The 13659-nt window shown below is 27.3% G+C and overlaps 1 protein-coding gene across 1 annotated transcript in view; it reads right to left on the bottom strand.

Annotated features, from left to right (window-relative positions):
• Positions 1-13659, bottom strand: part of LOC100213056 (general vesicular transport factor p115) — a 92333-nt gene that overhangs the window by 58941 nt on the left and 19733 nt on the right. The window contains exon 7 of the mRNA XM_065795583.1: positions 8297-8369. Coding sequence (XP_065651655.1) covers positions 8297-8369 — 73 coding nt within the window. The remainder of the gene's footprint in view (positions 1-8296; positions 8370-13659) is intronic.

Here is a 13659-nt window from a genome sequence, read left to right as displayed (position 1 = left end):
TTTTAAAAAACTTAACATTCCAACATTTGCATTCACATTCCAACATTAGTAAAGTATGCTAATTCTTTTTGTTTTTGACTCCTTAAAAAAAATTTACCATCTTTTATTACAAACTTGTCCAGAGAAAGTAGACATTCCTACTCTATTAGAAATATATACAATGGAAAACTAAAAGTACTATCTTTCAAAACCCAGAAGTATGGTAAATATTATATTGTCTATAAGTGCAACTGTGAATGGAACATGTATTTTAAATGAGTTCAAAAAACTACATTTTAAAATACTTTTTCTTCATCTAAAATAAAATCAATTTAAAAAAATTCTGAAAAATATTTTATTCTAACTTTTGGACATTAATATACTTATTAAAACATTCTCTTAATTTTCTTTTTGTTATTACTACAATTTTTTTTTTTTTTTAGATTATTCACCTCCCCAAGGCCCGAGGGAGGCCACTACAGTCGAGGAGGCTACTCATTTTTTGTGTTTTTTATTTTTTAGTTGTTATTCGTGGTGCAAAAATCTCTCTAAACTCTTTAACTCCAAAACACGAACCTTGCCGAGCAAGGCCGCTGCGCGGAGAAATTAAGTTAAGCGCGGTTCTTCCAGGGACGTGGTGGGAGGCAAACTCCGAACCTCTCGCTTACAAAGCAAGCGCTCTTACCACTACACCACTACCGCATATCATCAGTACTTTTTTGTTTGTTTCTTTTTTCTTTTTTTATTATTAAAATCTGCAACTTATGATTCCTACATATTTATTTTTAATGTATGTTCTATGTGCTTTAATCTTTGTTTACGTTCTATATTATAATGTAAGTCTTTGTGTTTTTATTATTTATATTACATTTAAAAATTGGTGTCATTCCTCTGATCAGACTTCTGTTAGAGTGACATCATCCTTATAAATTATAAAATTTAATATTTTATAAGAAATTTTATGTTTATAACTATCAATATAATATTTATCATTATTGTTATTATTTTCATTATAACTATTGTAGACACTTATTATTACTATTACTATAAATTGTTTCAATTTTGTTAACTTATATTATCATAATTACTACTATTATTATTATTTTTTTCTTATTATTATTGTTATATTGTTGTAAGATTATAAATGAAAACAAATATCTTATTGTTGTTCTGGTAAAAATCCTTTTTTTATAAACGATTGAAGTTCTTATTTGATTATTATTTTAATACAATTTTTTATAGTTGATATAATGATTATCTTCTTAGTATTTAGTTTTAATAGTATCATCACATGAGAGTTAATAACATTATTAAATAAATTTAACAAGAGTTAATAACATAATAACAAGACATACATAACATAATAACAATATAACATAATAACAAAATAACATAATAACAAGATAACATAATAACAAGATAACATAATAACAAGAGTTAATAACATAATAACGTTATTGTTAACTAATTAACATCAGCAGTTTTTAAAATTATATTAATGAGCAGAGAAATAAGACGTGCAATTATTTTTCTTTAACATCATTAACTTTAAAAATTGAAATTCTTATTATGTTATTATTTGAAATTGTTGTACATAACTAAGAACATTTTCTCTTCCAGCTGTACTTTGTTTTTGTTTTTCATGGAATCTTTTCATTTAATTTTCTTGCAGCATTTGCAAAATCATTGCAATCAATAAACTATTTTTTAATCAATTGAAAATTATTATTAGCGCGTTTGCACTTTTTTTTCTTCTATTAATCAAGGAATCAGATGTAGCAATATCAGACAAAAAATATATTTGAAAATATATTTAAATAAAAAACTTTGTTTTATGTAACATAAGAAATTGTTAACTTAACTTTTTTTAGTATTAAGTATTCATTTTAAACTTTTTTAATATTTTATAAAATTTGTATTGATATTTAAAAAAAAAAACTTAAAGTTAAATTACTTGGATGGTATCAAAATTTAGCTTTTAATTGAATGGAAATCTGTTCTCGCAAGAATTTAATTTAAACTATTAATATTATTAGCATTTTCATTTTAAAATGAATTGATTTTATTTAAAATTATTGTTGTAAAAGGAATATTCGTTTTTAACAAATTCATTAACTTTCTTAATTCATTAAGTCTTATTCATTTTTTTTGTATTTATAAAATTTAGTCATGAAAAAGTATTACTGAGATACAGTGGCATGCTGGCCCCAGAGGCTATGCAGGAATCCGGCATGGGCCTTAAGCTTTTTTTCTTAGAAAGATCTTTTGGAAAAAAAATTGTTTACTATATTCTTTAAATGATATGATTCAACAAATAATTTTTTATTCACTTAATTTATTCTTTTACAATTTTTAATTATCTGATTTTAAATGTTAAAGTTTGAAAGTATTTTGCATAATAGCATGTAAACAATATCTAACATCGACCTCAAAAATAATAACAAAAAATCTTTATTACGTCACATATATTAATTTTAATAACTTAAAGAAACCGCTGATTTTTAAGTATTCAAAAAATATTGCTCATAAAATTAAATAATTTTTTAAATTGTTTTACCTTTAACCCCTTGTTTTAACCCATTTTTATATTTAATTTTTACTTTTTTTTGCTGACCGAATTATTTAAAATCAATTATTTAATTTCTAAGTAAGCTTAAATTGAAACAATGCATTAAGTTAAAACCGTTTTATGTGGCCAAAATATTTTTATTTTATGATACAAACTGATTCAAAAAATTTAATTTTCTAAAAAGTTTTATACTATTATTACTAATTTATTATTTACTAATTTTTTATTTACTAATTTTTTCTACTTTAACATTTGACCTTCTTTTCAAATCTATCATTATATTTTTGAGTAATTATGTAAATGCTAATAAAAACCAGCTCTTTTTGTAACTTAATGTTATGCTAATTAGTTCACTCTAATTTACATGCTGTTATGAAATGTAGCGTTTATATATTTATGGGACTTCAAATCAAGCATATATAGTAAAATAGGCTTTTTTAGAAAAATTAGCATGAGCTTTTTGGAGCCACTGCTAAGATAAAAATTTAAACAAAGAAAAAAAAAAACTTGACTATTCAAAAAACAACAACTGACCGTCAAAAAACAACAACTGACTATATATATATATATATATATATATATATATATATATATATATATATATATATATATATATATATATACACACATATATTTACATAAAACAAATATGATACCAAAATATAATATATATATATATATTTATAAATATATATATGTACATATATATAAATATACAAATATATATATATGTGTGTATATATATATATATATATATAAATATACAAATATATATTTATATGTGTGTATATATGTGTATATATATATATATATATATATATATACATATATATATATATATATATATATATATATATATATTATATATATATATATATATATATATATATTTATATTTATATATATATATATATATATATATATATATATATATATATATATATATATATATATATATATATATATATATATATATATATATATATATATATATATATATATATATATATATATATAGAACTCTTCCTGATGATCCAGCAATGGTGAAACTTCAAGTCGAAGATAAAAGTTAGATAAGTGTTTTTTACTAATTTATATATATATATATATATATATATGTATATATATATATATATATATATATATATATATATATATATATATATACATATATGTATTTTTATTTTTTTATATTTTATAAATCTTTATTTAAAATTGATTAGCATTACAAGTAATGAATTGTACAATTTTATCTGTCCTTTAATATCAATAGTTTGCTAAGAGTACAGGGGAGGAACATTATTTATGCATCGAAAAGGCAATAGAGCTTCCAATGTTGCTTGGGAGGTAGAGGTCACTGACGCCATCTCAGAGGATTTGGAGGTATTTTTGAATAAAAGTTTTTTGGTAAGTAGTTGTTTTTGCCGTGTTAAGAGCATACGGGAATCTATTAGGGTTTCTGCTGTTGGTTTGAGCTAATTTAGTAGTTATAGGATGGCATGGGTCCGCAAGGATCTTTTTGAGTGTATTAATACAGATCCTCTCAAGTAACTCTTCCATGTCAAAAATAATATTGAAGCTACTTGAATTGGTTACATCAATTCCAATAATTTGCAGGGCATTTTTATGAAAATGTTGGATCTCTCTTTTTGCAGCAGCACTGCACGAAGTGAGAATAGGAGTACTATATATCAAGTGGCTAATAGCGTAAGATCGGTAGACCTGTAAAAGGTTTGGCTGAGTGTGACCAATTTGCTTAAGACGTCTGAGCAGATATGGTACTGATTTTATATTGTTGTGAACTTTTGTCCATTGTTCATCCCAATCAATATTCTCATTGAGCATGATTCCAAGATATTTGTGGCTGCTGACTATTTCAAGTTCAGTATTATTGAGTACAATGGATGGTAAAGCTTGAATTTCGGAGCATCTGGGAATAATTCTTATGATTTTACATTTCGGGCCAATAAGTTTCATTCCATTTACCTTAGACCAAAGAGCGACGCCATCAACAATGGATTGAGGCAGGTTGGTAGGAAATTCATCATTAATTATATAGGTCAGTATGTCATCACCATATTTTTCGAGGATGGTTTCAGGTGGAAGATAGACGTCAATGTCGGAAATAAATAGAATGAACAGGATTGGACCTAGAACACTACCCTGAAGTACACCTGCTTCGATACATTTCCAGTCAGTAGTGTGATCATTTGTTTTAACTCTTTGTTGACGATTAGATAAGTAAGCTGCAATCCAAGAGGTAAGCCAGCTAGGTAGAATGTTCACTAACTTTAACAGTAACTTGTCATGACTGATAAGATCAAATGCTTTTTCAAAATCAAACAATATTGCATAAATTGATTTGTTGTTATCTTTCGCATGACTCCAGTCCTCTATAATTTTGCTGAGTTGGTTGACAACGCTATTAAGGATAAAAATGGGGGTAGTAGGCGGGTTTGCCTCTCGGTTAATGAAGCATGAGAGGCTGGGTTGTTTCTTGCCAGTCCAAACACTTTGAAAATGATCATTTAATTGGTTTGCTAGTGTCTCAGAGATAGGGGTTGTGATTTGACCTTTATCAGCAAGACTGATTTCACGCCAAAAATCTGTTTTTCCAGTAGTGAAACGCCTGTTATAGATTCTCTTTCTTTTGGTAATTAGTTTACTAATTCGATTTGCAAGTGCTTTCCACTCTTTGTAGTACCTGGAGAAAAAGAGTTGTTGACGCTCTTTTATAAGGTCTTGAATAAGTGGTGTCATCCAAGGCTTAGGGTTAACGAGCGTTGTTGATTTTAGAGGTTGGCAGATGTCTTGGGCAGAGAGAGTAGAATGATAAAAGTTGTTGCAAGCAACTTGTATTTCATACGGTGAATCAACTAAGATTTCAATATTGGTAGATCGTATCAGTGCAACAGTGTCAGCAATTCTACCTGACCGGTAAGCAACCTTGTGGGGAACCGGGCGAGTAGATTTATAGAGATTTAGAGGAGGTTGACTAACTACAACAAGGTGATCTGAATTACCAAAACTAGGAAGAGTATTTGACACATAGCATTTAGGGGCATTACTAAAGATGATGTCAAGAATAGATGTTTTTCTGGTGGAGTGTGTGTTGAGATGAATGAGTTGGTGAGAACGACAAATAAAGTCAGTAGGGCAGCCATTTAGATCCCCTGCATGAAATATTAGTGGTTTATTGCCGATTGTGCAACGAGTTATGGCTGGTTCAATGAGTTGTGCAAGTTGATAAGATGCATTGCGCTGCTCACTTTTAGACCAAACCGGGATATAAGCACATATAACTAGGCAAGAAGAGTATCCTCGGGGGAGTAATTTTGGGTACACACGAGCGATTGTTAGTTCGATTTCTTGTTTAGGCACCAAGTTAAACGAGTAGTCTGTATTTAATTTTATTTTTTCTATTTTACCTGAGTATTTTTTTATGTTTATAAATATAGCAGTACCACCACCCATGCGATCTTGACGTTCAGTGCTTATGCAAGTGTAATTATTATTGATTTGAGAAAGAATAATTTGCTTACTGCTGGGGTTAAGCCAGGTTTCAGTTAAACAGGCAATGTCAATGTTGGTATCTATGAGAAATTGATTAAAAATCTCAATTTTGTTACAGAGTGAGCGCATATTAGTGGTACAGATGGTTGGTAAGCGATTGGTGTTGAGATTAATGCTAGTTAGTTGGGGTGGAGCGAGAAGAAAGGGCATCGCTAACATCATCATTGGTAAGGCCAATAACGTTTAAGATCTCTGTGATGCAGGGTAACGCTGATGGTGGTGTTTGGGTGACATTTGCTACGGCTACTGGTTCTGGGACACCAAATATTATTATATTCTTTTCACTGTTTAGCTGCTTGCTTTAGTTCGACAAGGACTTGACCGATTTGTGGCGATGAGTTTGGCTTGTTTCTGACAATATTACTCCAGGATGGCTGGTGTGGGCTTGATTGGGTGGCTGGTTGAGAGTTGATTTTGGTTTCAATAATTGCTAATTTTTGTTCAAGTTTTATATATATATATATATATATATATATATATATATATATATATATATATATATATATATATATATATATATATACATATATATATATATATATATATATATATATATATATATATATATATATATATATATATATATATATATATATATATATGTATACATATATTTATATTTATATATATATATATATATATATATATATATATTTATATATATATATATATATATATATATATATATATACATATATATATATATATGTATACATATATTTATATATATATATATATATATATATATATATACATATATATATATATATGTATACATATATTTATATATATATATATATATATATATATATATATATAAATATATATATATATACATATATTTATAGGATTGGACAGGAATGGCATGCGATCGCACGCTGTAACTGATCACGCTTGTAATTTTTTTTCTTTACACTTTAACAACAGCTGCTTTGATGTTTAGACAATTTAAATGGAATAAAATAAAATCATTACGTTATGAATAACTTTTAATAATCGTTGATGTTTTCTAAAGTTTTCATTTTATGCGAAGGCTTTAAATTAAAAATTAACTATAATGATCATTTAGAATAAATTTGTTTAAATGAAATATTAAAATTTTTTTAGTAGGTATTTTTATAATAAACTTAAACATTTGAACTTAATTTTCAAGGTCTTTCTAAAAATCATTTTAAAGATTATTTTTTTAAGTTGCTTTAAATAATGAATAAATTAAATTCTTTCAGTAGCAATGCCATGATTTATTTTTTTGTTTGTTTGTTTCCATTTTACAAAGAATTGTTTAAAAGCTTTTTTTTTAAACTTGACTTACTAATGAAGTGAATAAAAATCACTATTTTAAAAAAGACTACGATATTATTAAAAAAATTTTTTTTTTTGCAACTTTTTGAAAAAAATACAATTTAAAAAAATTATTTATACAATTTTAAAGTATTATTTCTTTTTCTTCTTAATAATTTAATTTTACTTTACAGTAATTTAAAGTTTTTTTATTTATAAAACATTCATTAGAAGTAATTTGTAAAATCGTTTTGTAAAACTTTAATAAAATATTTGAAAAAATAAGTTAGTTACTTTTTTAAATGTTTCATTAAAGTAATTTATTTCAAGCGTAAAATGTAACAAAAAGTGATTTTTGCTTCAAGTTTGATTTTTTTTAGTTTTTTTTTGAAAGCTTATATATTTTCTTATTCGTAAGATATCGTTTTTTTTTTCTGTAGTGTTTTTAATTGTCTTTTTTCCTGGTTTAAGTTTAGCTTAGCATTTCTTTTTTCAGCGCATTTCTGAAAAGTTTAAATCATAAAAACATCTAAACAGTAATAGTCAAGTTGTCAATAAAAAAAATCATTTCCGTGGTCAGCAATAGTGTTCAGTCGCACGCCATTCCTGTCCAAGTCTGTGTATATGTATATATATATACATATATAAATATATATATATATATATATATATTTATATATATATATATATATATATACATATACATATACATATATATATATATATATATATATATACATATAAATATACATATATATATATATATATACACATACATATATATATACATATACATATATATATATATATATATATATATATATATATATATATATATATATATATATATATATATATATATATATATATATATATGTATATACAAATGATCACCTCCATTGCTGTATCCTTCATCGCTAATCACTTCGAGTAGCCTATCAAAAGCATTTTCAAATGCAACAATTTTCTAAACACAAATGTATAAATGCACACTATTAATACAAACAATACTATTGCTCGGTCATTTTTAATTTTTGTTATAAAATTTAACAATAATAAAAAATTAATATAGAAGATCAGGAAAAAATTAAAAACAAAAAAAACATTTAATATCATCATGACCAACTGATTTATTATATTCTGATTTATTATAGGCACTCCCTGAATGTTTTACCTATTTAAGTCAGTCAATGTATGTACACTATCTGCATGTTCTAGTGTTGCGAAGGTAAAATTTACCGGTAAATTTACAGGAAAATTTACTGGTAAATTTACAGGAAAATTTTGAAAATTTACCCCCTGGTAAATTTTGAAAATTTCTAGTAAAATCTGCGCATAAGATGGCAGTGTCAGTTAAATAAGTTCTGATAATAACAACATACTCATAATCATAAGAACATACAATTATACTACAGCTCTTTATATATTTATTGTATATATTTATTTGAAATTAAAAAAATGGTGAATAATAAGAAAACACTTGTGTGGAATTAATTCAAATGTAAAATCACAGATAAAAAAATGCTTGGTGAGTGTATCTTCTGTGGGAACCAGTTTGTAAATAATGCAACTCGGATGAAACGGCACCTAGTTAAGAACTGTAAAAATGTAACAAATGATGTCAAACAGAAATTTAATATAAAAGGAAGTTTATTGTCAACTAAACTAGTTGCAGAAATTGCTGTTAGTTCAACTGAGGATGAAGGCGACGAAGATCTTGACAACGAGAATAAAAATATAGTAAGCAACAATAGTTATACAGTTTTTCGTGATCAAGTAGATTTTTCTGTAGTAATGCCTTCTGCTAGTAGTCAATCTGTTTTGAATTCTTTATCGGTAGATGCAACTGCTACAGAACTTTTTCCAAGATCTTCATAATCAGGTCATAATTTACCTGGTATAAAACGCTGGATGGATACTTGTGACCAGAAACATCAAGAAGATTTAGAAACAACTTTTGCAAAAGCAATCTATGGAACTGCAACTGCATTTTCGATGGCTGATAATCCATTATAGATAGAGTTTTTTAAAAAACTAAGACCTGCTTGGAATCTGCCATCTCGATATAAACTTGCAGGGCCTTTGCTAAAATTGTGGCATTTACGGATTAAAAGTGAAAATGCAATTCTGATAAAAAAGTCTCTTGGGTGTATTTTGATTTCTGATGGATGGTCAGATGTTTGTAATGATAATCATATATACAATTTCTTCTTTCTACCCCAAAACCCATATTTCTCAAGTCATTTCATCCCGAATGCAACCGCCATTCAGCAGAATATATATTCAATATTACCAACTCTGTAATTAAGGAAGTTCATGTTAAACCTATTGCCTTTATATCTGACCATGCATCAAATATGACAATAGCATGGAAGCTGTTACAACATGATCACCCAGAAATTTTTTGTTGTGGCTGTGGGGCAATGCACTTGAACGCATGGCTACAGGTATACTTAAGATTCCCTCTATTCAGTTTAACCACCTTCAACACAAGAAAGTGTCTGGTTTCTTTCGAAAGAAGCAAGTTTTAAAGCATGTGATGTTAGAACATCAAATGACATTGAAAAAGTCTAAACTTGTTTGCCTACAAAGTATGCCGACAAGATAGTCAACTGCATTTACTATGATCAAAAGAAATGATGATCTTCAAGATATTTTGCGTATTTCAATTTCAGATGCTCGAGTTTATGTTACAAGTGCATCTGATAAAGCAAAACTAAATTCTGTGATGAATACTTTACATGATACTGTTTCATTTTGGTCAATGAGTGTGTTTTGCGAACAATTACTGGCATCACTTCGAAATGCAGTTAAATCTGCAGAAGGAGATCTTGTTTGTGTGTCTGTAATGCCTCGTTTATAGAACTACATTGCCAACAACTTTAAAGAAGTGTTATTAAATAGTGACTGTGAAATTCCTCAAGATGAAATAAAGTTAATAACTGAAGCTGTTGAAAGACGTAGAAAATTCAGTGTGCGTGATATTCAAAAAGCAGCAAATCTTTTCGATACTAGATTCATGGGAAATGATTTGATAGAATCAGAAAAAAGCCAGGGTCTCTCAACCATTGTCAAAATAGGATTAGAATTTCAATTATTAAGTGGGGAGATAATAAAAGATTTTATGTCTTTTAAATCCCAATCTGGAGAGGTTTATAGCAACAAATTGATTTGGGAAGCTGTTGATATTACCATTGGCCCATTGCATTGGTGGTCTGCATTGTTTAGAAGGCAACTTTTACAGAACATTGCATTTAAGCTACTATCATAACCTGCCTCATCAGCTGCAGTTGAGCGCAGCAATAAAGAGCACACACTGCAAAAAACAAAGAAGCGTAACAGACTGGCAAATGATCTTTGATGTTATATCCAACAGTAACAAAAGTTGCATATAACATCAAAGTACAACAATCTGTGAGAAAGAAAAAGAAGCAAACTCATACAGCGCTCCAGTTCATCGATGGATAGAAATGATAGATAGAACTTTTCTTCCATAATAACAACAAAAGGTAACATTGAAAGTACATGTATGCAAAGTCTTTGTTTTGAATAATTGTTTTTCTTCATTTTGGTTGTGATGTAAAAGAGTATTATTCATTATGTAATCATTTCAATATACAATGTAAAATGTACTTCCTTCACCTTTAATGAAAATATTATAACTTATTTAAAATTAAATTATACATAAGTATAAGTTTCTTTAGATTCACAACCACCTCGTAAGATCCAGCGAATTGAACCGGTCTCAGTGGTATCTTCATTGGATAGCTCTGATTCTGAATCAGATGGTGAATTAGTCACAGAGGGTTTCGAAAGAAGTAATTCTGATGAAGATAATAACGATCAAGCTGAAGTTGATTTTTGAATTGGCAGTTTAATAATATCTTTATTTTATCATATGTATTATATTTTATCATACAGATGTAAGTATATAGTTTGTGAAATGTAAATTTGTTTAATCTGCTGCCTATTTGTTTATACAATTCCAGATGAAGTCTTTTTATACACATGTAATCAAAAAAGTATTAGTAACTCCAGATTGTAGTATATAATCCAGGGCCCGATCTAGAACAACACGGACTATAGGCGCAACACAATTTGGGGGCCCCCTGTTCAAAAAACTATGTGAACGAATATATGTGTCCTAATTTATCGAACCCTGAGGGAGGAAAATTTGAGTTGACCTATGACCAGCTACCCAAGAATTATCGCAGCCATCAAAAAAATTTAACTATTTAAAAATTGAAATAAATATTTTTAAATTCTACTGTTACGTCAGAAAATTCCCAGAAAATTAGGGGGCCCTAGGCCCGGGCCTTACGTGCCTTATGGAAGATCAGGCCCTGGTATAGCCGGCAGAATAAACATTTAAAACCAGCAACATGAAATAAAGGCATTTGGTATAGTGTCTATTGTGAAGTATGTTTTAACAAGGCAGGGCTCTAGCTAGGTTGGTGCAGTGCAACGGCATCATTAAGGTTTTGGTCCAGTCTAAATTGACCTAAAATACACTTTAAGTCATAATTAAAAAATATACTTTTTTTGTAGAAGGTCAAATTCTGTCATAGGGCTTTGTTTTCTTATCTTACATAGAAACCTCTTTAAAATTTTACCTACTGTACAATGTGGAAAATACAAGAAGAACTTAAATGAACTGCACATCAAAAACGCTGTGTTTCACTTATATATTTTTTTAAAATAAATTGTTTTTGGTAATAAGGAATTCTGTTGGAATAGCAAGTAGAGTTGCGTCTTAATACGATGATTAATGTAAAGGCAAAGTACGCTATTACAGTCAAGGAGAATACTAATTTTTGTTTATTAATTTTTGATATAGTCTTATATTAAAAATACAACTCTAATATAGTTTTCATACAACCCTCTCTTAACTTTTCAATTCCTTAACATAAGCCTTAAAGAATAGAGCTGTTATGCAGAGAAACAAGTTAAGGGCGGTTGTGGCGGTCATTGTATCCAGAACTAATCCCTTATGAAGCGAGCGATCTACCACTTCACCACTATTGGTTTTTACAAATAACAAATGTTACTTGAAAAAAAAAAATTTTAAAGGAAAATTTACCCATTCTATTTAAAATTTACCGGTAAACTTACCGGTAAGTTTTACCGGTAAATTTTGAATCAAAGTTTACCAGAAAATTTACATCACTAGCATGTTCTACCTATTTAAATCTGTTTATGTATGTACACTCCTTGATGCTCTACATACATAAGTCAGTTGATAAATGTACACTCTCTGCATGTTCTACATATGTAAGTAAGTTGATGTATGTACACTCCTTGCATGTTCTACCTATTTAAGTGAGTCAGCACTATTCCCAAATAAACCATTCAATAAAACAAAAATGAAAAAACAATTAAATAAAACAAATAAAATTAAATAATTAAAACAGTAAAAAAATAAAAATAAAAAAAACTCTGAATTTTTTTATTTTCAATAAAAAAAAAAACATTCTAGTCTATTTGTGTTTTTGTGGTATTTTAAGAAACAATAAAATTAAATTGGTTTCCTAAGTCATTTTAATGGTTTTTACATAAAGTTTACTTTTTTTATATTCTTTATTTTATATTTGTTTATCTTCATACAATATATAAAAAAATTTAAAAAAATGCAAATGAGTAATCAATAAAAATAAAAACTAAAGAATGCAGAGACTCAAAGAAGACCATTAGATCTTGTCACAGAAAACCGCAAAAAATATCAAGAAATAACAAAATATATAGAAAATACCAGAAAAATACTATTTTTATAAAAACATAAGATGAGAATTCGATAAACTATTATATGTTCCAATAAAAAATAAGAATTTGATAAACTATTCTGTTCCAAAAAATAGCTCCTCGTAATAAAATAATTGACTTTCCAAAATTAGTTCGAAAAAGTTGTTAAATTAAATAATCATTTCTTAATTTGTATTTACTTTTATCTTTTAAGGTTATGATGGTTAAGATTATGAAAAGAAGTAGGAGATACGTTAATTTTACATTTGTACATAAAACAAAGTATGTTAAAAATATTCAGCTGATTATTAAAAATTTTATTTCAAATAAGACAGGCTTGACATGAGCAAATCCATCTTTAAAATTGATTAGACAAGCACCATGCTTCTGCTGACAATAAAGTGATAACAATTTAGATTTATTGGTATTACCCCAGGAAGTGTTTGTATAATTTAGAAGGTTATGGATAAAAGAGAAATATAATTGTGTTAAAATATGTTTATTTAAAGTATTTCTTG

The sequence above is a fragment of the Hydra vulgaris genome, chromosome 04 (genome assembly GCF_038396675.1).
Source record: "Hydra vulgaris chromosome 04, alternate assembly HydraT2T_AEP".
Taxonomy (NCBI): domain Eukaryota; kingdom Metazoa; phylum Cnidaria; class Hydrozoa; order Anthoathecata; family Hydridae; genus Hydra; species Hydra vulgaris.
The sequence above is the reverse complement of the archived record's forward strand: the minus strand, read 5'-3'. Positions and strand labels throughout refer to the sequence as shown.